At 35.2% G+C, this 24,906-nt stretch overlaps 2 protein-coding genes across 2 annotated transcripts; both read left to right on the top strand.

The window, feature by feature from the left end:
• Positions 1–7,639: 7,639 nt before the first annotated feature.
• LOC110811963 (26S proteasome non-ATPase regulatory subunit 11 homolog) lies at positions 7,640–14,979 on the top strand. Its single transcript, XM_022038596.2, has 2 exons — positions 7,640–7,845; positions 13,534–14,979. Exon 2 carries the CDS (start codon positions 13,559–13,561, stop codon positions 14,825–14,827), a length of 1,269 nt encoding a protein of 422 aa, XP_021894288.1. The 5' UTR covers positions 7,640–7,845; positions 13,534–13,558; the 3' UTR covers positions 14,828–14,979.
• Positions 14,980–16,200: 1,221 nt separating this feature from the next.
• LOC110811985 (WD repeat and SOF domain-containing protein 1) lies at positions 16,201–24,851 on the top strand. The gene is made up of 17 exons (XM_022038619.2): positions 16,201–16,388; positions 16,484–16,573; positions 16,706–16,817; positions 17,460–17,487; positions 19,144–19,242; positions 19,336–19,405; positions 19,493–19,527; positions 19,642–19,716; positions 19,799–19,894; positions 19,981–20,044; positions 20,620–20,673; positions 21,106–21,191; positions 21,282–21,342; positions 21,418–21,482; positions 21,773–21,878; positions 23,144–23,232; positions 24,333–24,851. The coding sequence occupies exons 1-17, from the start codon at positions 16,323–16,325 to the stop codon at positions 24,493–24,495; spliced, it is 1,359 nt and encodes a 452-aa protein (XP_021894311.1). The 5' UTR covers positions 16,201–16,322; the 3' UTR covers positions 24,496–24,851.
• The last annotated feature ends 55 nt before the right edge of the window (positions 24,852–24,906 follow it).

The following is a 24,906-nucleotide window of genomic DNA, read 5'->3' as shown; positions in this document are numbered from 1 at the left end:
TATCAAAATCAAAATGAATATAGTACAAATTAGTTATATAAACTATAATTATAACTGCTGCTGCTACATTTCCCTAACTGTCGTAATTATTTTATGTAATTAATTCGTTAAACACAATCAAATCATTGTTTGATTGGGTTGAATATAATTAACTCCACTTTTAACAGGTTAAAACCCATTATGTTTAACTTTTTATGGAGATTATTTTGTAATAAAAATTGATCTAATATTTATAATTTTAGTAATTTCTATAATTATTTTATATAATTAGTTCTTTAAATCTAGACACGAATCACTCAAAAAATATAAGAAAAAAAACAAAACATTTATTACAAATATCAGAATCAAAATAAATAAAATTAATATATTTTGGGAATTGAAATCTCTATCATTTGCATTTTAATACAAGTTGATTGTAGTCATGTTATCTAATTTATTGATTGATGTTATGGGTATTGAACAGAGACAAGTTTGCTGTAGAACTTGTTACAGAGAAGAAGAGAAGGAAGAGAATGAGTTCACAGTAGAACTCTGTTTACAGACTAGAAAATGAATTAACTTTCTTTCCTCTTTATTCACAAAGATTGGTTTTTGATTCTTTTTTTTTTTTTTTTTTTTTGTATTAAACTGATCAACTAAACTAACATCCCCTCCCTCAAGTTGGACATCTGCCAAAGACAAACTGGAATGCGGATTTTGAAAGCCTGGAGGGGAGAGTGGTTTAGTGAACATGTCCGGCTATTTGAGTAGCTGAGCTGACATATGTTGTTGCAATCATACCCTCTTTTAATTAGGTTTTAAAAAATTGATTATTTTATTTTAAATATTTTAATTAGGTTTTAAAAATAAAAAAATAAAAAAAAAAACAAACGCCACGTCAGCAGACCCAGTCAGCAGTCCTGGCCAACCAGGACCTGCCACGTGGCAAAACCACGTCGACCGGGGACGGACTACGTTGGCGATTCGCGTACGCGTGATCGGACGGTCCAGATCAAGCGTGCGCACGGACGGCCCAGATTCAATAAAAAACAGAGGGCCCAGATTAAAACAAAATGGACGGCTGAGATCAAAAGGCAAAAGGGTATAAATAGAACCCCCACACCGGGGAGATTTCCGACCGCCGATCGAGGTAAATTTCATACTTCCGACTCGTTTTTCCACGCTGATTTCCCCTGTGGCCAAATCAGAGCTAAAATTTCGGCCAAACGGCCGGAAAACACGGCCGAAATCCAGCGGCGCCGCCGCGCCCCTCCTCGGTTTTTGCCTCCAATGAGGCCCTTCCCGGCCTCCGTTTGATGCAATTTTTATATCACCGTGATCACCATTCTTTTCTCTACAGGTTGATCGGAGCCGAATCACCAAAACACGAACCTTACCGGAGAGCCGCCACACCCGAGAGCACCGCCGCCGGTAAGCTTCGGTTTTTTGTAATTTTTTGGCCCCCCGAGGGCCCTAGGGTTGTTTTATCGCAAGAACCGATGCAAGTGTGGCCGAATTCGGCCGGAAACGGTCGAAAACGGCCAAACCGAGGCGAATCGTCGCCGGAGCACGGCGGAGCCGCTGTGCCGGAATTGCGATACTGGCCAAAAAGGGGCCCTGGGCTTAATTTGGGATTTTTTGGAACACGTGCAAGTACCAGTAGTTGTTTCAGTTCCCCGGAAAAAATTCAGGGAAAATTTGGGACAGCCTGTAGGCGCACTGTGAAGCCGTGTTCGGACCCCGAAACGAGTAAGGACCCCTCACCCTATTTCCTATCACGGTATTAAAGTTCAATAATGATAAAACGGTATTTCTTGAATCAACGAATGTGTGAAATTGCTTAAGGTTGCTAATGGAGCCCGAGTCTAGTGTGTTTGTCGGTTAACTGTTAATTGACCTATTTTACAGTTTCAAATGCAGTATGAGGTTTGATGTTTTCATTTTATAGTTTCGTGTGCATATTTTTACTGTTTTATTGATTATGGATTGAATGACTGAGATACTGATGCTGTATTTTGCCTGTTTGGCATAAATTACTGTTTTGCTTGTTTGTATGTGAATTGATGATGCTGACTGAGGAAAGGGGGAATGAAAGATTATGTAAATTGGTAATTGTATAATGTGGTCAGTCTGACTAGATATCCTGGGAGATGGTGGACGGATCGAGTCTGTAAGGAACCCTACCGGGATTGTGGTCTCTCATACCGGACGGGGTATGAAGACTTTATGTGTTTTGGCGCCCATACTGGACGGGGTATGGGGACGGCCCGTTTCACCCTCATACCGGACGGGGTAATGGGGTTTATAGTTTTGGCGCCCATACCGGACGGGGTATGGGGACGGCCCTGGAATTTGATTTCAAGTGTTAAGGGTTAACGGGTAGTGGGACCCCTATGGATCCCCATGCATACTAGTGGGCTGGTAAATGAGGAAAATATGTTGTGTAATGATTGAATTACAAAAGACGTGATAAGTATTATGTTATACAGTTTATATATGATTTCATGATGATGATAATGTTATTGCTTTCGTCTACTGTTTAATGAATTTCACCGAGCTAAGTGGATGGTGAAGGATTTATTATTGATAAAAGAATTTGTTGTAAATTATGATTCATTGGTTTTTTTGTGTTTTCTACCCACCTTTACCTCCGTGACGGTGAGATATCGTGATGTCCTTACTGGGCTAGTGTAGCTCATTCCTTATTTAATCATTTCATATCAGGAAGACATTGTTCCCGAGCCCGTTTCGCAGGAGGACGACGAAGGGGACGCCTAAAAATTCCATAGTCATATTCGTAGCTTTTACTTTCGAGTTTCTCCTTTAGCTAGTTTGATCTTTTATATTTTGTGAGTACGTTTTTTGTTTTAGTGTAAGGAATGTTAATCGAATTTTTAACTTCGTTTCCGCATTTGATATTTTTAATACACATTTCATTTTAAATTTCCGGGGCTGTTACACGAACCACGTGACAGTCTATATCCAAGTGTTTTGTTCTCTTATGGAATACTGGGTTGACAGTTATATGAATTACTGCTTTGTTATTACATTTGAGATCTATAGGTAGAGAATAACATATCTTTAAATCTTGGAGAATATACAAAATTCATTGTAGCTCACAAACTGTCGTTGCCATGGATTTGTACTCTGTTTCTGCTGAGCTTCGATTTGACGGCGGATTATTTTTTTATTTTTTTCCATTATATTGGTGAAGATCCTAAGAATATGGAGTATCCAGCGAGGGATTTTCTGGTTTATGAGCATGTTGCTCAATCTGAATCACAATAAACTGTAATGTTAAAGTCGTTCTCTGCTGGGAAGAATAATCCTAAAGATGGTTCTTGCTTTAAGTACTTGAGAACATGGTATGCTGCTTTCAAGTGGATCACTCTAGGAGCCTGCACATGCTGACTCAACTGTTGGACGACGTATGTCAGGTCTGGGCGAGTAAAACTCAAATATAGGAGTCTGCCTACAATGTTTCTGTATTCTTGAGGGTCATCAAGTAATGGTGATTCCTTTGAATGTAGTTGTTGTCCTCTTGGGAATGAGACAGATTTTGGCTTTGTACCCAAAAGGCTGGTGTCTTTAAGTATATCCAAAACAGATTTTCTTTGATTAACATATATTCCAGTTGTTGTTTTTGTGATTTCTAGATCCAGAAAGTATTTGCCGCCCCTAAGTCTTTAATGGTGAATTTTGCATCTAATGCTATCTTCAGCTTAGAAATATCTGTTTTTGAATTTTCAGTGACGAGTAAATCATCAGCATAGACGAGTAGAGTAATAAAGTGTTGATCTTTTTGATAAGAAAAGAGGCAATGATAATGACTTGATTGATTGTTGAAAGCCGTATTGGATTAGAAAGTGTGATAATTCAGAGTTCCACTGTCTGAATGCTTGCTTTAAGCCATAAAAAATCTTTGAAGCTTGCATACTTTTCCCTTTTTTTGTTATGTCATAGCCTTCTAGAGGTTGCATATACACTTTCTCGTTTAAAAATCCATAGAGAAATGCGTTGTTGGCATCCAGTTGGTGTAGTGATCATTGTGTAACTGCTAAACTGTCATTAGGATTCTGACTGTAACCACTTTTGCTACTGGTGAGAAACTGTCCGATATAGTCTCTTCCTTCTACTTGATGATAACCCTTTGTAACCAACCTTACTTTATATTTTTCTACTATCCCATTTGGTTTCGGCTTCAATTTAAAGACTCATCTACATCCAATTGCTGATTTTCTAGGAGCAGAGCAGTTAAAGTCCATGTTTGATTCTTTTTCAATGCTGTTATTTCAGTTTCCATTGCTTGTATCCACGCATTGAATTGTTTTGCTTCCTTATATTTTGATCTTTCAACATGGTAACATTTGTCAAAAAATTGGAGTGATCGGCATCCAAAATGGAATTGGAGATAAAGGGAAAGGTCTTGGGTATGTATGGTGAAGTTAGAATATTTTTTGTTGATGTTGCACAATTAATAGTGGTTGTTTAATCTTATAACTAGTTGGGTCTTCTTTTCACTCTTGCACTTGCCCATTGAGAGTGAGACTCACCATTTTCTATTCTAGCATCAAGATTGGGATGGCGGACGCCTTCTATTTGCAGCATATCAGAATCTAAAACTTGAGCTTCAGTCGATGTACTTGTATTGGGTAAATCAGTATTGATAATGTCATATGTTTGTTTGGTTGATTATTCGTTGAATAACATAAGCATCCGAATACTTTAAGTCTGCTGTAGTGTAACAGTTTTTGGTGCAGTATTTCATACGGACTTTTCCATTTTAGGATTGTAGAAGGCAGTATGTTTATAATGTATGTGGCATGCAGTATTAATTCTTCTCAGAAAGTCAGTGGTAGTGAGGCTTGGAACAGTACAGCTCGAGCTACTCGCAATAGTTGCCTATGTTTTCGTTCAACTCTTCTACTCTTTCGTGGGGAATAAGGACAAGTGGTGTGATGAATTATACCGAATTCAGTGAAGACATTCTGATCTGTAAAGGCCAAAAACTCTCCCCCATTATAGCTTCTAATTGTTTTGATTTTTGCATCGAACTATTTTCTGATCATTCTGATAAACTTTTCAAGTATCAGGTTGTACTTTATTTTGCATGAGATATGTCAAAGTGCATCTACTTTTATCATCTACAATTGTCAAGAAGTAAGAGGCACCAGAAAAGGATAGTTGATTATAGGGACTCCATACATCCACATGCATTAGTTCAAACAATGTATCGCTATGTCTATCACTACTTTTAAACGACATTCTCGTCTATTTTGCTTTCGCATATTTGTCACATGGTTTAGTTGACCGATCTCTTTTATTATCCTCAAAACGTAATTTTTGCAGCATAAATGAAGAGGGATGCCCCAGCCTTTGATGCCAACATGTCGAGGTATCCATTACGTTACTGATTATTTCATTATTTAATAGATAATCTGAAGCAGAGCCACATGTATGAGCTTCATACTGTCTGATACTTTCTGGTTTGAAGGAGGTGGAATCAAGGCAGTATAGGTTGTCTGCAGACTTGCTGACAGCCACTCTTTTGTTAGTCTTCTGGTCCTGTATTAGGCAAAATTCGGGCAAAAGATGAATGTAACTCCATTAGTTTTGGTAAGCTTGTCGATAGATAATAAATTATGGTGAAAGGAAAATATATATAACACTTCTTTCAGAGTCAACCCATTCTTCAAATTTATATCTCCAGAATATTCGACCTTTAAAATTGTTTCATCTGGTAAATGCACTGAGCTCGGCCTTTTTATTCTACTGAGGCTTTGAAACAAGGAGCTATTTGCACAAATATGACTGATGGCCCATGTATCTATTATCCAACAAGAATTTTTTTAAAATTATATCAGAAGCTATACTAGCAAATTCTTGTGTATATTCCACAAAGTTGTGATCTGCAGTGGACTTTTTCCTTCAGTATCTTCGACAACTCTTCTTGGATAATTTCCCTCATGGACATCTTCATCATACTTCCTTCCTAATTTTTGCGACTGCTTCCCAATTCCTCATTATCAAATGAAGTATCTGCCATGTTGATTTTAGTTTTATATGCAACAAGTCCTTTCTTTTTCTGTCTCATTTCTTTATACTAATTTGGATATCCATGTAGCTTAAAACATGTATCTTTTGTATGTCCATTCTCCTTATAATACGTGCATAATTTTTTTTCCTTCTTGAACGACTCCGTTCTGAAATTGCTTCTGTCTATGCTGATACTCTTTTGTGGGGCAAAGGATGTGGTTAAGGCTGCTGCATTCATCCCTTCAGTAAAATTGCTCGTCACTTGTCTCTGTTTTTCAATATTCATTACCATTGAGTATACCTTGGCAACGTGAGGCAGATGATCAAACAGCAGTATTTGATTTTTAATTTGATGGTATGAGTCACTGAGACCCATGAGGAACTGCATAATTTTTGAGTTGTCATTCAGCCTTAAGACCTGTTCTGAAATGCCACAAGTGCATCTTCCATACGTGCATTGTGGAGTCAGAACGATGTTGTTCAACTCATCCCTCAACCGACAAAGCTTGGTGAGTTATATCATGAGGGAGTCGTTTCCTTAAGAAATAGATCCTAAACTCTCTTTTCACCTAGTATTCTCAGGTTCCATTCAACTCACCAAACCTTTTTTTAAGTTTATCCTGTAGTTCCTGAGCTGAGTTCACAAACAGGAATGCTTCGTGGAATTATTTTGAGAGGGAGTTTAACATCCAAGAAACCACCATGGCATTACTTGCAAACCAATCTTCATATTCTGCTGAATCTTCGGATGAGATTTTTTACTTTACCAGATACAAAGCCTAGTTTATGTTTTGTTGCATTTCGGCTGATTTGCTCCATGTCCGATAGTTCATGCCATTAAATGGGATTGAGACAAATGAAATTCTGGGGTTCTCATTTGACTGATTCATCGCCGAAGTTCTTCCAATCGAAGCGGTATTGTTCTGCGGTTGATTCATCACCTTCTGTCACTGGTACTGCTCTGATACCATAAACAGAAACAAGTTTACTGTACAACTTGTTACAGAAGAGGAAAAAAAGGACGAGAATGAGTTCACAATAAAACTCTGTTATAGACAATAAAATGAATTAACTTTCTTTTCTCTTTATTTATTCACAAAGATTGTTTTTTTTTATTTTATACAGGTTGAAGTACTTGTATGTCCTGTTTATACATGTATTAAGTCTGTTGTGTTTTATAAACTGATTAATAACTAACTAACTAACTAACCAGCATCGAGTTAGTCCAGCAAACTATTAAACTGATCAACTAAACCAACAGATATGAATCCATTTTCTAAAAGATCCTGATCTTCGAGATTTGATGATTGATTGATTGCGTAATAGCAAAATATATAAAAATATAATTTTTTCCGATTATATTAATATTTTATATTTTATTAATATTAAATTAGTATTAACTAATTAATTTATCTTCTATTTATTATTTATTTGCTTTGTTCAGTTCTTCCCCCGCCCTGCAGGAGGCCCACTTGGCCCATATACAATCCAGCCCATTTTGGGCCCAAATTCCAGACCCAGCTCGAGCTCGACTCTCTCCCATGAACGACGTCGTTCAGGAAAGGGAGGTCGTCACCCCTGATCGAGGCTTGAGGATTTTATTCTTCGCTTCCTTTCTTGGAAAGTAGACAACGAGGTACGTGGGAGAGAGAAATTGAGAGGCAAAGAGAGAGAGAGGAAACCAGGCGGAAAGAAAAAAAACAAAACAAAAAGAGAGAAAAAGAGAGGAAGGGATTCGGGCAAGAAGGCAGAGGCAAACCAAGAAAGAAGGCAACTTGAGAGGGTGACCGAACTGTGCTAATTTAGGGATTTCCTGTCTGGGTCAGTTAGGTAAAATTCTTAAATCCCTATGTTGATTTGTGTAAATGGATTTCCGGTCTTGTGTAAATGTTGATTTGAGTGTACTGTTTGAGTTGAATTTGAGTGAATTTTAGTGCACGATTCGCACGATTCTTCATGTTTCTATATGATAAATGTATGGGAAGTTTATGGTTTTGTGATAGCTTCTTAACTGCAACCTGATTAAGGTTGTAATCTGTGGCATGTTTCTGTTAAATGGAGTAAATTTTTGAATTTGATATTCCCATAATGCATTTTTTGGAATTATGAATCGAAGGAAATGTTTGGGTGCCTATCGTTAACTGTTGTTGGAAGTTGGTAGTGTGAACAGTAGATGGTTTGTCATTTGATACCCCAGCTTAGGGATCAAATTAACGTTTGGGCTTTGTTTTAAAACTTTAAATCCATCCCAATCACCTTTGCATGATCTCGCCCCTTAGATGTAATTTGGTTTAGTTCCATATCCATTCTTTTTGGCCTTCAAATTGGTTCTGGCTCGGGTTTGTCTAGAAGTCCTATTCTGTTTTCCTTTTTTTGAGGCTTTTCAAACCTGTTTGGAGTTACTGAATTTATTTTGATTCTTCACCTTGCCGTTTCAGACCTGCTGTCAGATTACCTTTGGGAAGTTCAAAACCTGTTTGGGAGCTCAAATCGTGTTGTTTCCTTTTCCTTTTTTTTTTTTTTAAAAAAAATCTGGTTGTGAATTGTTCAAGGGGTTTTTCGATCTGTTCCAGGTCCTTACTTTGATATTACAAGCTTGTTTTAATATTGTAAACTTACTTCAAGTTCCATTTGTTATTTTAACGACAGCTGGCCTTTCCTGGGGCACTGTAGATCTGTTTTGGAATTTTGAGGTGCTTCTTTGTGATTGAAAATGGTGACGGATTTGCTTGCAAATCAGATGCCTGGACATGGTTTTTTCAGCATGACTGTAGGGTTTTATTAGGGACTTCAGTAAACACTTTAATTATTGTTACTAGTCTTTTCTTTTAAACTCAAAAATCTTACACATCAAGATCTTGTTAATCCTTTGATTATGTGACTCAACCTAGGGCTTGATCCCTCTTGCTAGTCATCTAGCACGAGATGCAAGGATGGTTGTAGTAGAGTTTATTTCTCTTTTTCCTTAATTTCTTCTTTGAATTGGGAGTAACTTTTCATATTTATAACCTTAATATCTTTTCTAGGATGTTTTCATATATATGGAATGATCTTAAACCTCTTTGGCTTCTCCTTTTTTTAAATCTGACCTTTATTTCCTTCAAGACATTCTCTTTCCTTAAAATCTGGTTGTGTTCCTATATCTACATAAATCAGTTTGAGTCGGTTTGGGGCAGTCCATTTTTTCTTCTTTAAGTCTGCTGGTAGTTCCTTTTGGGTGCTCTAAGTTTGTTCTGGAATGTTGTGTTTTTTTTGGTCTTAATTCATATTTCAAAAATCAAGTTATTCTTCTCTTTTAATATTCCAATCTTGATGAGAAATTCAAACACGTTTTGATTCCCAATTCGTTTTCAAAGCATAAATGCTGACCCTTTTCAAATAGATTTCAACTTTATCTCGGCCTTGTAAATTTCTTATCAGTCTCCTGGGCACTTTAGACATGGATCTGATTTTCTCAATGCTTTTGAAACCTGTGGGGCATTTCAAAGTTGTTTAAGTGTTCTCAGTTTACTATTTCTTTCACACTGTTATGGCCTGCTCCTTTTAGGGCTGTTTGGTGATTGTTTAATCAGATAATTAACGTATTTCCTCACTGTTTGCAAAGGAAGTGGATGTAAAATAGGGGGCGATTTTGGGTATTGTGCAGGGTATTTAATGGAGGGTTTTAAGGCTTGATGAGGCTGTTTTGTATTCTTCTTTTCTTTCTTTCTTCGTTTTTACTTCATATTTTAAGGGGCTGTTTGCATGTTGTTTGAAGTAGGAAATGGTGTTACTTTCTGTCCAGGAAATAAACAAATAGCAATTGTTTTAGGCTTTTGCAGTCATTGTTAAGTCATCATGTTTGGGGCTGTATAGTGTTGCTTGAACCAGAAAGTTGGTCTGCTACTTGCTGTTTGGGGAAAATAAAATAAATGAGAAAAGATGGACTATTTTAAGTCCACTGTTTTGATCTGTTCATTTAGGAGTTTCTTTTTTCTTGTGTTAAAACCAGGAAATAATGCTGTTTGGAATGAAATTAATGAGGAAAGTAGAACTGTTCTTGGCTTTTGTTTAGTCTTTGGTCTCCAGATTTAGGAACATTTTTGGTGGTTTAAGGTAGAAAATTAATGCGTTGCTTGTTGTGTGGAAATGAAGTAACTAGGGACTGTTTTGTCCTTTTTACATCTATTGTTTCGTCTATACATTGGAGGGCTTCTTGGTGTTGATTAAACTGAAAAAATGATGATGTGTTACTTGTGGCCTAGAAGCAAAATAAATGGGAAAACATGGACTATTTTAGACTTTAAATCAACATTAATGGGTAAAAATTTTAAAGGCTTAAATAAAGATTAAATCATGGTCGCTATGTCTTTGTTATCTTATGAGCTATCTTTTTGTTTAGCTTTTGTTTTTATCCTTTGTTTCTTTTCTTTTTTTTTTTTTTCTAAAAAAAAGAAGCCAAAACTAATTAGCTATGACACCGGATGGGTGCCTCACCCATTCCTTTCCAATTTCATTTTCCGGACTTAGTTTCTCTTTATTAGATCAGTGCATGTTTTGGGTATCTAATCGACTTTAAACAGATTAGTGATGACTCCTTTTTGAACTCGTTAAGATTCCATTTTTGAGAGTTTTGATCCTGTATCACCATTCGACAAATTCTTGGAGAAAGCATGTATTTGTGTTTTGCTTTAGTATGGTTTCAGGATGGGTTATTAGGTTCTGATTGAGTTTTTGATGGAAGGTTTAGTTCAGGTTAGGCGTGAATCTTATTTGGGAAAAGATTGTTTTCTCTTTGGATAATGCTGTTCTTTTGCAAATAATGTTATCTCTTGGGTTTACTTTTCAATATATGTGCCTTTGAAGTCTTGGATAATCTCCAGATAATTTTGGTCACTAAGTATATAACTTTTCTTTCTTTGAGCACCGTTCAACTGATTTACTATTTACAGATTTGGACCACTTTTATTTGGAGTCTTGGATAAATTTGGTCCAATAGAGTTTTTTTAATCATTTGCTGTTAGAGAAGCATTGCTGTGATATTTAATAAGAGGGATGGTTAAAAGTTTTCGTTGAAGTGAATTGAGATTGTAGAGTTGGGAGGTGGAACTTGAAAGAGCTGAAAAAGGAATTGCTTTTGGATCTGAAAAGGGAACTTGTTATGAATCTTACTGAAGCTCGATTATCTCTACTTCTAGCTAATTTTAGTTCGAGTTCAGGTTGTGGATCAATGGGACTCAATTCTTTTGCCTAAATTTTTGCACCAAGCCTGAGATTTTTTATTTTTTATATGAGCAACTTGAGCAGAAAATGAAATTTGGTTCAAGCTTTGACCTGAATTTTGTGCTTAACATAATTCTGCTGGCTATATCACACTCCAATGTTCCAGTTATGCAGCCCAACTTGGCTTGGCTTGTTGCCACATTTTTCTGTGACTATGGGATCCATTTCAATTGGTTTTCAGCACGGACTTCTTGTAGAATTATTGGGGTCTTACAAAAAAGGATCCATTCAAGGTGTTTGGGGAGTTCCACTTGAATGGTGAAATTAGGATAAGTATGAATTCTACCTTTATCACCTTGGTTCCCAAGAAAGACTGGTCCACTAAAGTTACCCATTCCCTCACTAATAGGTTGGTCTTTGGAGTTCAACAAATAATTACCAGAGTGCTTAGGAGATTGAGTGAGGTGTTGATGACAACATTTACATCAATTAGGGTGCTTCTTTTTAAGTGGTAGAAACATGCTTGATATTTCTCTCGTTGGTGATCGGATGGTGAAGGAAGATATGAGGTTGAGAAATAAGGGTGTTGTTTTTACAGTATATTTTGACAATGGATATGACAAGTTTAACTGTTTTTTTTTTTGGGGACAATGTCATGTTGAGGAAAGGATTTAGCAGTAGGTGGCGAAGATAGAGTTTGTTGCTTTGCCCTGGCGTCCTTTGTGGTTTTGGTGAATGGTAAGCCAACATCTTGATGTTGTGTGCAAAGAGGGTTGAGATGGGAGAGGTCCTCTTTTCCTGTTTATTTTCACACTTATTGTGGATGTTTTCAGTCGCTTGTATCCCATAAGATTGAGAGAGATATGCTGAGTGTTTCTCATGTGGGGCTTGAGGGGGTAGATATCTTTAACCCTATCTAAATCCTCTTCCTCCCCCTCAAATGCCCGTTTATTTCTTTCTTTCTGAATTATCCAAAATATAGCAAAGCGAATAACACTCACATGTTTCTTCCCATTACTGATATCCTTTTAGGCTCAAATCTCGTCCCTTACCGTGCCAACCATAACCCAACTAATCTCCATAAACTCAAATGCCCTGGTCCATAGATTGTATGCTAGTAGGTACGGAAGCAAAATATGGTACATACACTCAATTGTATTATGGGTCATCCTCTTTACAGTATGAAGGATTTCGGGGATCTTGTTGATACTGATTGACATGTGAATAATTTTTTGTATATGAGTTGGCACCCCATTTGGTGCTTGTAATTAATGATATATTAATTTTTATTTTTATTTAAAAAAAGAACATACTATTGATTGTTTTTAGACAAAATTTGAGGACTTGCATGTAATTTATCCATATCATTATGATAATCCAACTATGAGGACTTGCATGTAATTTACCCATATCATTAAGATAATCCAACTATTGACTGTTGGGGCTTTTATGCATGATATTCTTTTCTTATTTCCTCATGTAGTCAAATGACACAGTTAAATGAAAATTACTGCTTGTAATATTTTTCTTCTTGAATTACTTTCCTTTGGCTCTCTCTCACTTCACTTCTCTTGCCACACTCATAACAATAATTTTGGCCTTTGAGATGCTTTGATTTCTTGGTAAACAACCAAACATCAAAAGATTGAACCTCTAAGGAAGTTTCTGTGCAAAATGTAGAAGGCTATGCTTGAGCTCAACTTCTTTGTTGACCATCCAGATGGTAGCCCCAGTAATACGGACTATTATTTCTATAGGAGGTTACGAGTGAGCTGTAGTTGTACATTCTTATAGCTGATGTCAGAAGAGAGTTCCCCTGCTTAGATCTCAGTGGGATTCTGCTGACTGGCTTTCTCTTGAAGGGAGTAGATATGACCCAAACTAGACATTTTGTAGCAGGTGGGAACTCCTATTCTCATTTGCCTAAGAAAGTTTGGCTATGCTGGTCCCTTCTTCCCACCATTTAATTCAACAAAAATAAATTTTTTTGCCATGGAGAAAGAGACATGTCCTAAAATTCTTAATCTACAAGAAAGCTTTTAATATATTCTTTATATTTAATTACTCGCGCCTTTTGTTTTCTTCGGATAAAATAAACTGTTTGTTGAAGAGAAGAGAAGTGTTTCATTGTGTGAAGTTAGCAAACTCCAACAGATGTTTTTTTCTTTTTTTCCCAAATTTTCTAGGCTTCCTAAGAATGTTATGGGAATTGAGTCTTGCTGATGAAGTTTCCTTTTTTCTTTTCTTTATTGGAGGCAAATTCTCTCAAGTTATTTTCATCAAATCAAGCAAGCTCATGGGATCATTGTTTTGCAGGATTTTAGTTGTTTTAGCTGTAGCCATGTCTACCTCATATCTTCCTGCCACAACAGACTCTATTGCTGGGGCTTTAGAAGCTAAAAGCCCATCAGAGGCAATTTCCATGCTTTACCGTGTACTTGAGGACCCTTCATCAACTTCAGAAGCTTTGCGCATTAAGGAACAGGCCATCACAAATCTCTCTGACCTTCTTAGGCAAGAGAACAGAGCTGAGGATCTTCGCAGTCTTCTTACTCAGTTAAGACCTTTCTTTTCCCTGATTCCCAAGGCTAAAACTGCCAAGATTGTCAGAGGAATTATTGATGCTGTCGCCAAAATACCAGGGACATCTGATCTTCAAATTGCTCTTTGCAAGGAAATGGTCCAATGGACACGTGCCGAGAAGCGTACTTTCCTAAGGCAGAGAGTTGAGGCAAGACTTGCAGCCCTTTTGATGGAAAACAAGGAGTATTCAGAAGCTTTGACGCTTCTTACTGGTTTGGTCAAAGAGGTGAGGAGGTTAGATGACAAGCTGCTACTTGTGGACATTGATTTACTGGAGAGTAAGCTGCACTTTTCATTGAGAAATCTTCCAAAGGCAAAAGCTGCCCTGACTGCTGCAAGGACGGCTGCAAATGCTATTTATGTACCTCCGGCTCAACAAGGCACCATAGATTTGCAAAGTGGCATTCTTCATGCTGAAGAGAAAGACTACAAAACTGCTTACAGTTATTTCTTTGAAGCATTTGAGTCCTTCAATGCTCTTGAAGATCCCAGGGCAGTATTTAGTCTGAAATACATGCTGCTGTGCAAGATCATGGTCAGCCAAGCTGATGATGTGGCTGGGATAATATCTTCAAAGGCGGGACTGCAGTATGTGGGGCCAGAACTGGATGCTATGAAAGCGGTTGCTGATGCTCATTCCAAGAGGTCCTTGAAGTTGTTTGAAACTGCTCTGCGTGATTACAAGGCCCAACTGGAGGAAGACCCAATTGTACACAGGCACCTGTCATCCCTCTATGACACCCTTCTCGAACAAAACCTGTGTAGGTTAATAGAGCCTTTCTCAAGGGTTGAAATTTCTCACATTGCTGAGCTGATAGAATTGCCGATTGAACATGTGGAGAAAAAGTTGTCTCAGATGATTCTGGACAAGAAATTTGCCGGTACCTTGGATCAGGGTGTTGGATGCCTCATCATATTTGAAGATCCAAAGGCTGATGCCATCTATTCTGCCACTCTAGAAACCATTGCTAACATGGGAAAGGTGGTGGACAGCCTCTATGTCAGGTCTGCCAAGATCATGACATAACTGCTGCTGCTGTTTTCACGCTTGATTGTTAGCAGTCCTGATTCTGCTTCATGGGACCTTTATATGTTTCCAGTTTAATGACACAATAGAGACTTGTTGCAATTATTTGAAGTTGGAACAAACATTTTACTAATTATGGAAAATGTTCTTTACTTTTGGTTCTGCTGGTTCAATTGGGAAGACAGGAGAAGATGGCTTGTCATACCGATATTATATATTTACAAAGTAACTGATTGATTTAAAATATAAAAAGTTCTATATATATATATATATACATACACACACATAGCATCGAGATGCACAATTAGAGATTATTGTTCTCCTTGCAAAGTTAGCCGGAGTCCTTTTATATCTTTCCTAGTGATAGACCATCTAAATAATGCTCGGTATAATTATATAAGCTTGTTTTATTTTAAGTTCCAATTTCATACAATGGAAATTAGATGTGATATAATTCTGAAAAATAGTATTAAAAATTTAAGCTAATTTTATATTTATTTTCTTTCAAAATATACAAACTATATCATTTTAGACTTGAAGATATGTGTGATTTTGGTTTAATTATTTATTAAATGTGTATATTAATTATTAATATCTAATAATTGAATGAGGGTATAATAAATCGAAATCAATTTCAATCAAAGAGTGTTATATTTGACAATGAGATACGATTATTGAAAGTGTGAATAAATATTATTTTATGTTATTTTATAATATAAAAAATATAGAAACATTTCAAATTATCGAACAAGATTATTTGGCACGATTCTTATCTTTAGGTTAATTTTTGAGATTCGGCATGTAATATTATATAATATGGATTGAATAGACATTTACAATATATAAATAGGACATATATCATTTATTGAAAATAAATGAAAATAATTATAATTATAAAATTTAATTAAAGCTAAAAATTTTGAATTAAGGATTTTATTAAACTAAAACAATTGTATTAAATATCTAAATAAAAACTTAATTGGAATTTAAAAAATATATAATTAATACTATTACAGTCTATTGAAATTTTAAAAAAATTAAAATTAAATAATCTTATTTAAAATTCCCATAAAGAATTGTGGTACATGTAAAGTATGTTACAAAAATAAGAATTATATTTTTGTTTTAATATATAAAAATAAACAAATAAGATAGTAAAGTAGGAACTAGCGGCATATAGTTAGTTAGTTAGTTTTTTTTTTTTTAATTTTAAAAAAATTAATTTTAATCTTATAATAATATATGAAAATTAATTATACTTCTTTTATAAAAGCCCGCCAAAATAATGGGCCGGGCCTGATAAAATCAACAGCTGAAACCGATTTCAATAACTACAGGCCCGTAGCTTTTATTATTGCTCTTTGTGTGATGCACAGCGTACATTCTTCGTCTTCCTCCCCTCCAGGGTTTTAGATTTAACCTTCAGTTTAAACCCCTTCTCTCTCGCCCTGGCTTTTTTCTGTTCGGTACCAAGTGCTAACTGTAAGTAGAGAAGATGAAGGTGAAAGTAATATCTCGTTCTACAGATGAATTTACTCGAGAACGAAGCCAGGATCTCCAGGTAACTCTTTTCTTTTGGTTCTCTAATTTCTTTTTGAGTTCTCCGCTTTGTTTTCTCTGTTTGGAAGCTTAAACCTTTGAATTGAATTGTATTAGAGAGTTTTTCGTAATTTCGACCCGAGTCTTCGTCCCATGGAAAAAGCTGTAGAGTACCAGAGAGCTCTTAATGCGGCAAAATTGGAGAAGGTAATATAATTTTATTCTCAATTGTTTCTTTTTATCTTAAAAATTCTGGAATTTGATACGTATCCAGTTTTTTTCTTTTTTTGTTCCTAGCTTTTGCTAATACAGTGAACTAATTCGTTTGATCGTGTTTAGGTATTTGCAAGGCCGTTTATCGGGGCAATGGATGCACATAAAGATGCTGTTTCATGTATGGCGAAGAACCCGAATCACTTGAAGGGCATATTTTCTGGTTCTATGGATGGAGGTACTTTTACACCTTTAGGTTGTTTTCAAATAGACATCTTGAATAATTGACTAATCGGTTAATCTGTGGGGAATGAACCAGTTTAAAACAACTGAGTCAGTAATTGGCTACCATAACGTTTTGTGAATTTCTCCTTTAGTCTTTGGTTTGTTGTTTAGAATATTGCAGAAAGAAAAGCAGCTAAAAAGTTTTGAACTTGTCCTTTTAAGTTGTTTTTATTTGAAACCTGATGTATTTGTGCAGTCAAGCAATGAGGGTTTTGTTAATCAAGTGAGAGGAAATTTTTATTTTCTCTTCATAAAAAAGGAAGTCCTCAGGGTTCAAGTTTCAATGTTCATAAGGGTTCTGGACAAACAAATTGAGCTTCGTTCTTTTTCTCATTATTATGAGAACTAGCTATTAACTGCTTTTTCTTTAGCCCTGTTAAGGAGGGCAGTAATCTTTTTCTATCTCTCCCTTACCTGTTTAGTTTGTTTGCTGCTGTTAAGGAACCTGTCTATTCATTTTTTATTCATATTTTCTGCATTAGTAAAAGTCCTACCATTGGGTATAGAGTGCCATTGCTGCTGTTGTGTTTTCTATGTGTTCAAAATTTTGAACTTTTTTATTCTTATCTTTTTCTTTTATAAATTGATTTTGCAGATATTCTTCTTTGGGATATTGCTTCAAGGTTAGTCTCAGTGAATTCTACTTTATATTTCAGGATCAGTTTAGATGTGTGCTTTTAAGGGCCGTGAGTTGTTATTTCTATGAATTTAAGGAGGAAAAAGTACTTGAAAAAAAAGAATTTGAGGAGGAAAAAACAAAAGGAAGATATATTTGGTCTAAAAGAGATCTTCAGGCTGTGTTCTGGGTTTGAACATATTTTCTTCCTTCTTTGGTTACTACTGACCAAGTTTACAAACAGGAATCAATTTGATTCTAGAAGTATCAAATATACATATGTATGCAATGTTACATTAAATGTACATGGTGATTGGAGTGCATGATTAACTATTTATTTCATATATTATATGGTAGTTGGTACCATTAAATGGATTTCAAGCTTCATGTGATATTTCTATGGTTTTCCTATCATACAACTATTCATAGGTTTCTCTTGTTCCTAGATTATACTTGGTTCAACTTGTTTTCTAGGAGCTTAAAAATTGTAAAATTTGTAAGCTCTTCGATGGTGTATAAGCTAATACAAATTCATTATAAATAAACTATTGAAGTCATCGAGTAATTGGAGCTTATAAAATGAATTATTTTATTTACATGTTAGGTAATGGTATAGCTTATAAGCTGTCAGGTTTTCAAAATAGCAAAAAGAATACTTTTATTAGATCTATACTTATTTGAGAAATTAAATATAAAGGTAAAATATTAATTTTCGTTTTAGTTTTTTAATATTGATGCCTAATTATTTATTTTGAGTTAATAATGATTTGAGAAATACGAAAGTCCTATACCTTAAATTTATTGGTTGAACTTTAAAATAGTTTATGAGATAAATAAATAAATGAGATGAGTAGCAGAACTTGCAAGCCAAAGTTGGGGAACAATTTCCTTATAGCATGTTATGCACTCTTCAGAATATCTCCTTCGCGGACCCACTTGAAAACACTGTCTCGTCACCTCATCACCCGAATAAGATTCCTCTTAGAGATGTTACCTCCAAAGTTTGAATTCAATTACTCCCAAATTGAACATAACTTTACCAGTCTTGTAACTCACCTGGATGCAAATTTATAAGTACCCCATGAGATTTATCGCCTGCTATAGTGATATATATATATATATATATGTATATGTATATCTATGTATTACAGTGGTGTAAATCATCATATTATTAGTTGACCGTCCTATCATATATTGTCAAATAAGGACTTCGGCCTACCCGTGAAACAAAGATTCATATTGGATAAAAGGCTTATTATGGAGCTGCTACAGTGAAGGAGAAGAGCAATAAAAATGGGGCATCATTTTTTTAAGGGTTATATATTAGATATTCTTTAAATTGCTGAAGGTTAATTTAGTCTTTATCGGCCACTTAAAAGGTTTGTCAACAACAGCTTAAAAGCTCTCTAAAATAAAAGTTGGCTCCAAATAGCTTTCTGAAAACACTGTTGTTAGAGCTTACAAGCTCCTTAGTATTTACCAAACATGTAATGGGAATTTAGAACATTATTTGAGAGCTTATAAGCTCTTATTGGTAAAAAATTAAGCTAAGTTAAACACTTATAGGTTACACAGGTGTTCTTCCTTCGTCAGATCTAATTTTTTACTTTATACTTGATGCACATGCACTGACATAACCTTTTTAAAAATTTTGCTCAAAAAGGCGAACAATTTGTCAGTTTCCTGGTCATCAAGGTGCTGTACGAGGTTTAACAGCATCAACAGATGGTCGCATTCTGGTGTCTTGTGGAACTGATTGCACGTAAGGCACAACTCAAACATTTCAGCCGAAAATCAAGTTTAAACTTTTGTATTTGCTTTTACTGAAGTCTCAAAGATGTATTAATTTGTTTAGTGTCCGGCTTTGGAATGTTCCTCTTCCCACTATGATGGACTTGTATGACTCATCTAATGATTCAGTTGAGGTAATTCTATTTTGAGGTTGCCTTATATTATACTGATTGAATTTCTATTGCATCTTTATCATCCTGAATTTTCCTGATGTTTGCCAGCCACTAGCAGTTCATGTCTGGAAGAATGCATTTTGGTAAGATTGTTTTTTAAGAAATTCCATAACCAGGATAAATAATTTCAGAGGTCTTTTCTTTGTGTTCCGTGTGTCTAACATTATCTCTTTTTTTTTTTACTTTTTTTTTATCAGGGCTGTTGATCACCAATGGACGGGTGATCTTTTTGCCACAGCAGGCGCTCAAGTAGATATATGGAATCACAATAGGTCCAAACTCTTCCCTCTTTTTCCCCCATACAAGCCTGCAAGTTTTGCATTTAATCTATGACAGTCTATCTTTGTTAAATAGGTCTCAGCCAGTGAACAGTTTCGAATGGGGAACAGACACAGTTATATCTGTCCGATTTAATCCTGGAGAACCAGATGTCTTAGCAACATCAGCGAGGTATGTTTGACTGTCCGAGTTGTGGATGCGTATGTGCTTGACTTATTGTTTTTATTGATATCTAATCAATTCTTTCTTTTTTGTAGTGATCGCAGTATAACATTATACGATTTAAGAATGTCGTCACCAGCAAGAAAAATTATTATGATGGTACTTTTTACACTTGACAATGAATTCTATAACAACTTAGGTGCACTTTGTGGTTTTCTCTCCTTAAAATATGATACCTTTTGCAAAAGTCAGGACACTAAAATTTACTGCTGTGCAGTGTCTGTAACAAAGTCCAAGATGTTTGTATTATTTTGCCTTCCTATCTTCAGGCTTTTATCTGTGAGAAAAGAAAAAGAACAAAGAAATTGTAACTGATCTTGGAAGGTTGTACTGAAACTCCTGGTTGGAATTGAAAACTTTATACATGAATAGGCAAAGTATAAAAATAGATGGATTTTCCATTACTGTTGCTGATCTCCGGTTAACTGTTGCTGATCTCCAGTTAACTGTTGAAACTTTTAATGGATGATGTGAATCTACAATTTTAATATTTTACTGTATAAGATGCCAACTATTTGATCTTCAGTTAGACTGCCCTTTTCTACTTGAACTACTCTACAATTGTCCTGCTTTGCTGATATTATCATGTCTCTGTTGTATTTTGAATACATCTTCATTGAAGGAGCACTATCTGTTGCTTGATGTTAACTTATTTAACATTGTTCTTATTACAGACAAAAACAAATTCAATTGCTTGGAACCCAATGGAGCCAATGAACTTCACAGCTGTAAGTAAAAGACTGTAGTCTAGTTCCTTTGTAATTTTTTTATCAGTATTCTAGGAATTCAAGTTTGGTTTCCAATGTCAGTTTAATAATGAAGATTTCTAATCAGCTAATTTATGATGGATCACTTACACATTTAAGAGAAAGCATTCTGAGGACATTGTTCTAACCTTGATGCTTATCATCGTAAAATTTACGAGTCAACTAATTTTAGCATTGTTCTAAATGAAAATTCTTAACTAGAAAAATGGCCATTTGATATTATCTTTTGGATCTACTACTTTTATTAGATAAATTAAAATGTCAAGATCAAGTGCTCTGTGATTTCTTGCACCCTTTAATAATGTAGAAACTTCATTCTTGCTCCATTCAGTATATGCTGATTCTACCTACCTCTTCCTGAATAAAATGTTTGCTTGTCCTCTGATGATGCAGGCAAATGAGGATGGTAACTGTTATAGTTATGACGGCAGGAAAGTGGATGAAGCCAAATGTGTGCACAAAGATCATGTTTCTGCAGTGTAAGATTACAGTTGTATATAGCACCCCTAGCATTCTTTCTAGACATTGCTCAGAAAATATTTAGTTTAATTCTTTATTTTATTGTCCAGAATGGATATCGATTTCTCCCCAACTGGTCGGGAATTCGTGACTGGATCTTATGATAGAACAGTAAGTTTCCTTGTCCAAAAAGAAATGCTTAATTTATAAGATGGCTGTTGTGTTCAATTTGACTTCTACTTGCAGGTTAGAATATTCCCCTATAATGGTGGTCACAGTCGAGAAATCTATCATACAAAAAGAATGCAAAGGTAAAACATTCATTTTGCATCTGCTCTTGACCTTTACAATCTTGCTGATTAGTGGATCATCTGGTTTATCAAATGTAACCAGCTAGCTTGAATAACTCCAGTTTGTATCTGGGTCTGTTAGGACTAAGACTTGGCATCCCATCATGCCTTTCTCAAGTGTTTCTAATAATATTTAAATTTTCTTTAGAAGAAAAGGTTTCTAGTAGTAAATTTTCCATTTTTCACTAGATTGATGTAAGCTCTATGGCAGCTTTTTCTCCTTTTGTCAATTATCTTACCTATCTTTGCAGGGTCTTCTGCGTCAAGTACAGCTGTGATGGAAGCTATGTTATTTCGGGGAGTGATGATACCAACCTTAGGCTTTGGAAAGCTAGAGCATCTGAGCAGTTGGGAGTGGTAAGAATTCTTCATGCACTCTTTTTCTTATTATTGTTGATTGTCAAATCACAGTCCTACCAAAGATAATCGGTATCATGATTCTAAGGTGTTTTTGCAGCATACTATGCTCTTTTTCATTAAAGATGAAACACTGAAAAATCATTTTAAAAATCATATCTTTGCACAGTTTTTGCTTCTAGTCTGTTCAGCCTCTGGGATATTAGCATAAGTGATAGTAAGGTTTTAGGACTTCGAGACCATTTGGATCAACTTTTTCTTTGTTTTTCTGTAGCTCATATAGCTTCTATTCTTAACAGGCTTTTTTAAGCTTATAGTACTTCAAGCTTGAAAACTGTTGGGATTCCCTAATCTTTTTTTACTTGAAAAAATATGAAGTACTTGGTAAGTTATGAGCTTTAAGCTAAAACTTTAATGAAATGACTAAACGAATAGCTAATTGCTTTTTTTCATTACAAAATTATCTGTGTATTTTTTGTGTTACAAAAACGAAAATATAATAATAAGTTTTATTCATTTAAGAATTCTAATTTTCTCAACTATATTTTTTATGATATTTAATTAATTTACTATTAAAAATTCAATCATATTTATTACTATCAATTATATATATTACATAAATAAAAAATAAAAATAGAAACCTAAAAGAGGACATCACTGTCGCTTGGGAGATGCTCGATGGCAGCTCTATTGTAAAGAAGCGCTGCCGTTTCTTTTAGATTTGTGGCCTGCAGTGTAGCCACTACATTTTTCTGTTTTAATTTTCTGTTGTAAAGGAGAATCTTTGCTGAATTATGGTTGTAAATAGTGTTTTAAGGAAGGTGTGTTCCTCAGAAAATATGGTCAAATGTACTTAAAGCTACTTGCTAAAAACTCTATAAAAAGCAGGTCTTAGGAGTTTCTTTTTTGGGCTAAAAGCTCAAGCTTTTAGCACCTTATCAATCACTTTTTAACTTCTTTTGTAGCAAAAAAGGCTTTAAGCACCTTTATCAAAAAAAGAAAAAGGGAATCAATCCAAACATCTCTGTGTTTTAGCTAATTACGAATTTTAAATCAGTGTGAGGCTGTGGAGCAATTTATTTCTGTTTAAATAGAAAAATAGTATGTAGCAATTTATTGACAGCTTGGGCGGTAGCACTTGGACCCTAAGATTTGAATGAAGAATTTTTCTGTAGGCACTAGGCTTTTTGGTTCCTTAGTTCCAATGAATTTTATAGATTAAATTTTCAGTCTCCTGAAGCTTGTTCATTAATGATATTCTGCAGCTACTCCCAAGAGAACAAAAAAAGCATGATTATCATGAGGCTGTTAAGAATCGGTATAAGCATCTCCCTGAGATCAAACGCATTGTGAGGTAAGACAAAACACCTTAAAATCTTAACTACTTATGTGCTCTTTCTTTTCATTTGAAAGCTAACAAGATCATTATGAAGATAAAATCTATATGAATAAGGAAGTGATGAAATAAGATTCATGATTTGGAAGAACTCGCTGATAATAATAGGACAACTTGGTGTGGTTGTCTAGAGCTCAACTTGTGATGCGGAGAAGAATTATAGAAATACTATTGTTATTATCATTTGAAGTAATAATATTTCTTTTGAATTACTAGTCCTAAATAGCTTAGTAGTTTAGTGTTATTTTAATTAGATCACCATCTTGATTTAATTACTATCTCTAAAAAAAGTTACATTTCAGTTATTGGTCTAGATTGGTTATGATTTATGTTCCTATTTAATTAAGGATTGTATTAATTAGTTTAGCTGTGAGATTCATTTCTAGTAATCATTGCTCTATCAGGACTTAGTATTAATAAGGCTATAAATATGTAAGCCCTACGAGTTGTGAGGAGAGATTCAATTATAAAAAATCCATATATTATTCTTCAATGAGAAGTTTTTTTGGTAGATTTTAAGATTTTAGATTTGCTTGGTGGATTCGGAAACTTCTTATTTTTTTAGTTTTCGGTAAAACACCTGTGCGTTCTAGGTTATTCATTTAGTTTGAAAGTTATCGAAGCACTCTTGTAAGCTTGAATGAGATGAAGTAAATTAGTTCTTGCTGTCCTGTGTCAACTGGATTACTCATGGGATTAAACATGCTGGACAAGATTATTTTACATGCATTTCAGTGCTTTTACTTGGAATCGATGCTTCAGGATGTAATATAAAACCATTAAATTTGACGAATAATACATGTGCAAGATCATGCATGCATAGAGACAGTAGAATTTCTCAAACTCAAGCCCTAGTCACTTTATTGTGTAGGAGAATCATTACTTGATTATTGCTAAATTGGTTGTCTGCCATACAAGTGGCCTTTGTATAGCTCTGGCAAAAGTCATTTGGGAGATCACCTTTTAAGAAGACAATGGACATTGGCTGCATACAGATTTTACTGCTGGAAGTTGGTTTTGCTGATTTATTTCTTTTGCACTGGATGACTATTCTGCAGGCACAGACACTTGCCTAAACCAATTTATAAGGCAACTGCTCTCATGCGCACCATGAATGAAGCCAGGAGGAGGAAGGAAGCAAGAAGGAAAGCTCATAGTGCTCCTGGAAGCATCATAACTAAGCCCCTGCGTAAAAGAAGAATCGTTAAAGAACTTGAGTGACTCCAGTAATTTTTCATCTGATGCTGGAACCTATATTCAAGTGCGTCTCTTCACCTGGATACGAGTATTTCAAGGGAATGGCTGCCTTCTTCTTCGTCATCCCGTCATGGCATGGCAGGAGTATGTAATTTTATGGTGACTGGTTGGAGCATTTAACAACGGAAACTTTGATTGAGAGTTGAGGGGAGCAAGCAATTTTGTTGATGGTTTTCTTACCCTATTTCTGTTATATATGTATAAATTAAACACAATTAATTTTTCAATGAGTGAAGCTGAGACTCAATTACAAATAATTTTTTGAATGAGGAAAGACTGAGTCATCGGTTACATGGTTACTGATGATTTTATTTTTTGAATCCGTTTAAAATGAAACTTTATTTGTAGGTTTTACTTGAAAATTTATTCTTTAGT

This window comes from Carica papaya, chromosome 3 (genome assembly GCF_054855325.1).
Source record: "Carica papaya isolate Zhongbai chromosome 3, ASM5485532v1, whole genome shotgun sequence".
Taxonomy (NCBI): domain Eukaryota; kingdom Viridiplantae; phylum Streptophyta; class Magnoliopsida; order Brassicales; family Caricaceae; genus Carica; species Carica papaya.
The sequence above is the reverse complement of the archived record's forward strand: the minus strand, read 5'-3'. Positions and strand labels throughout refer to the sequence as shown.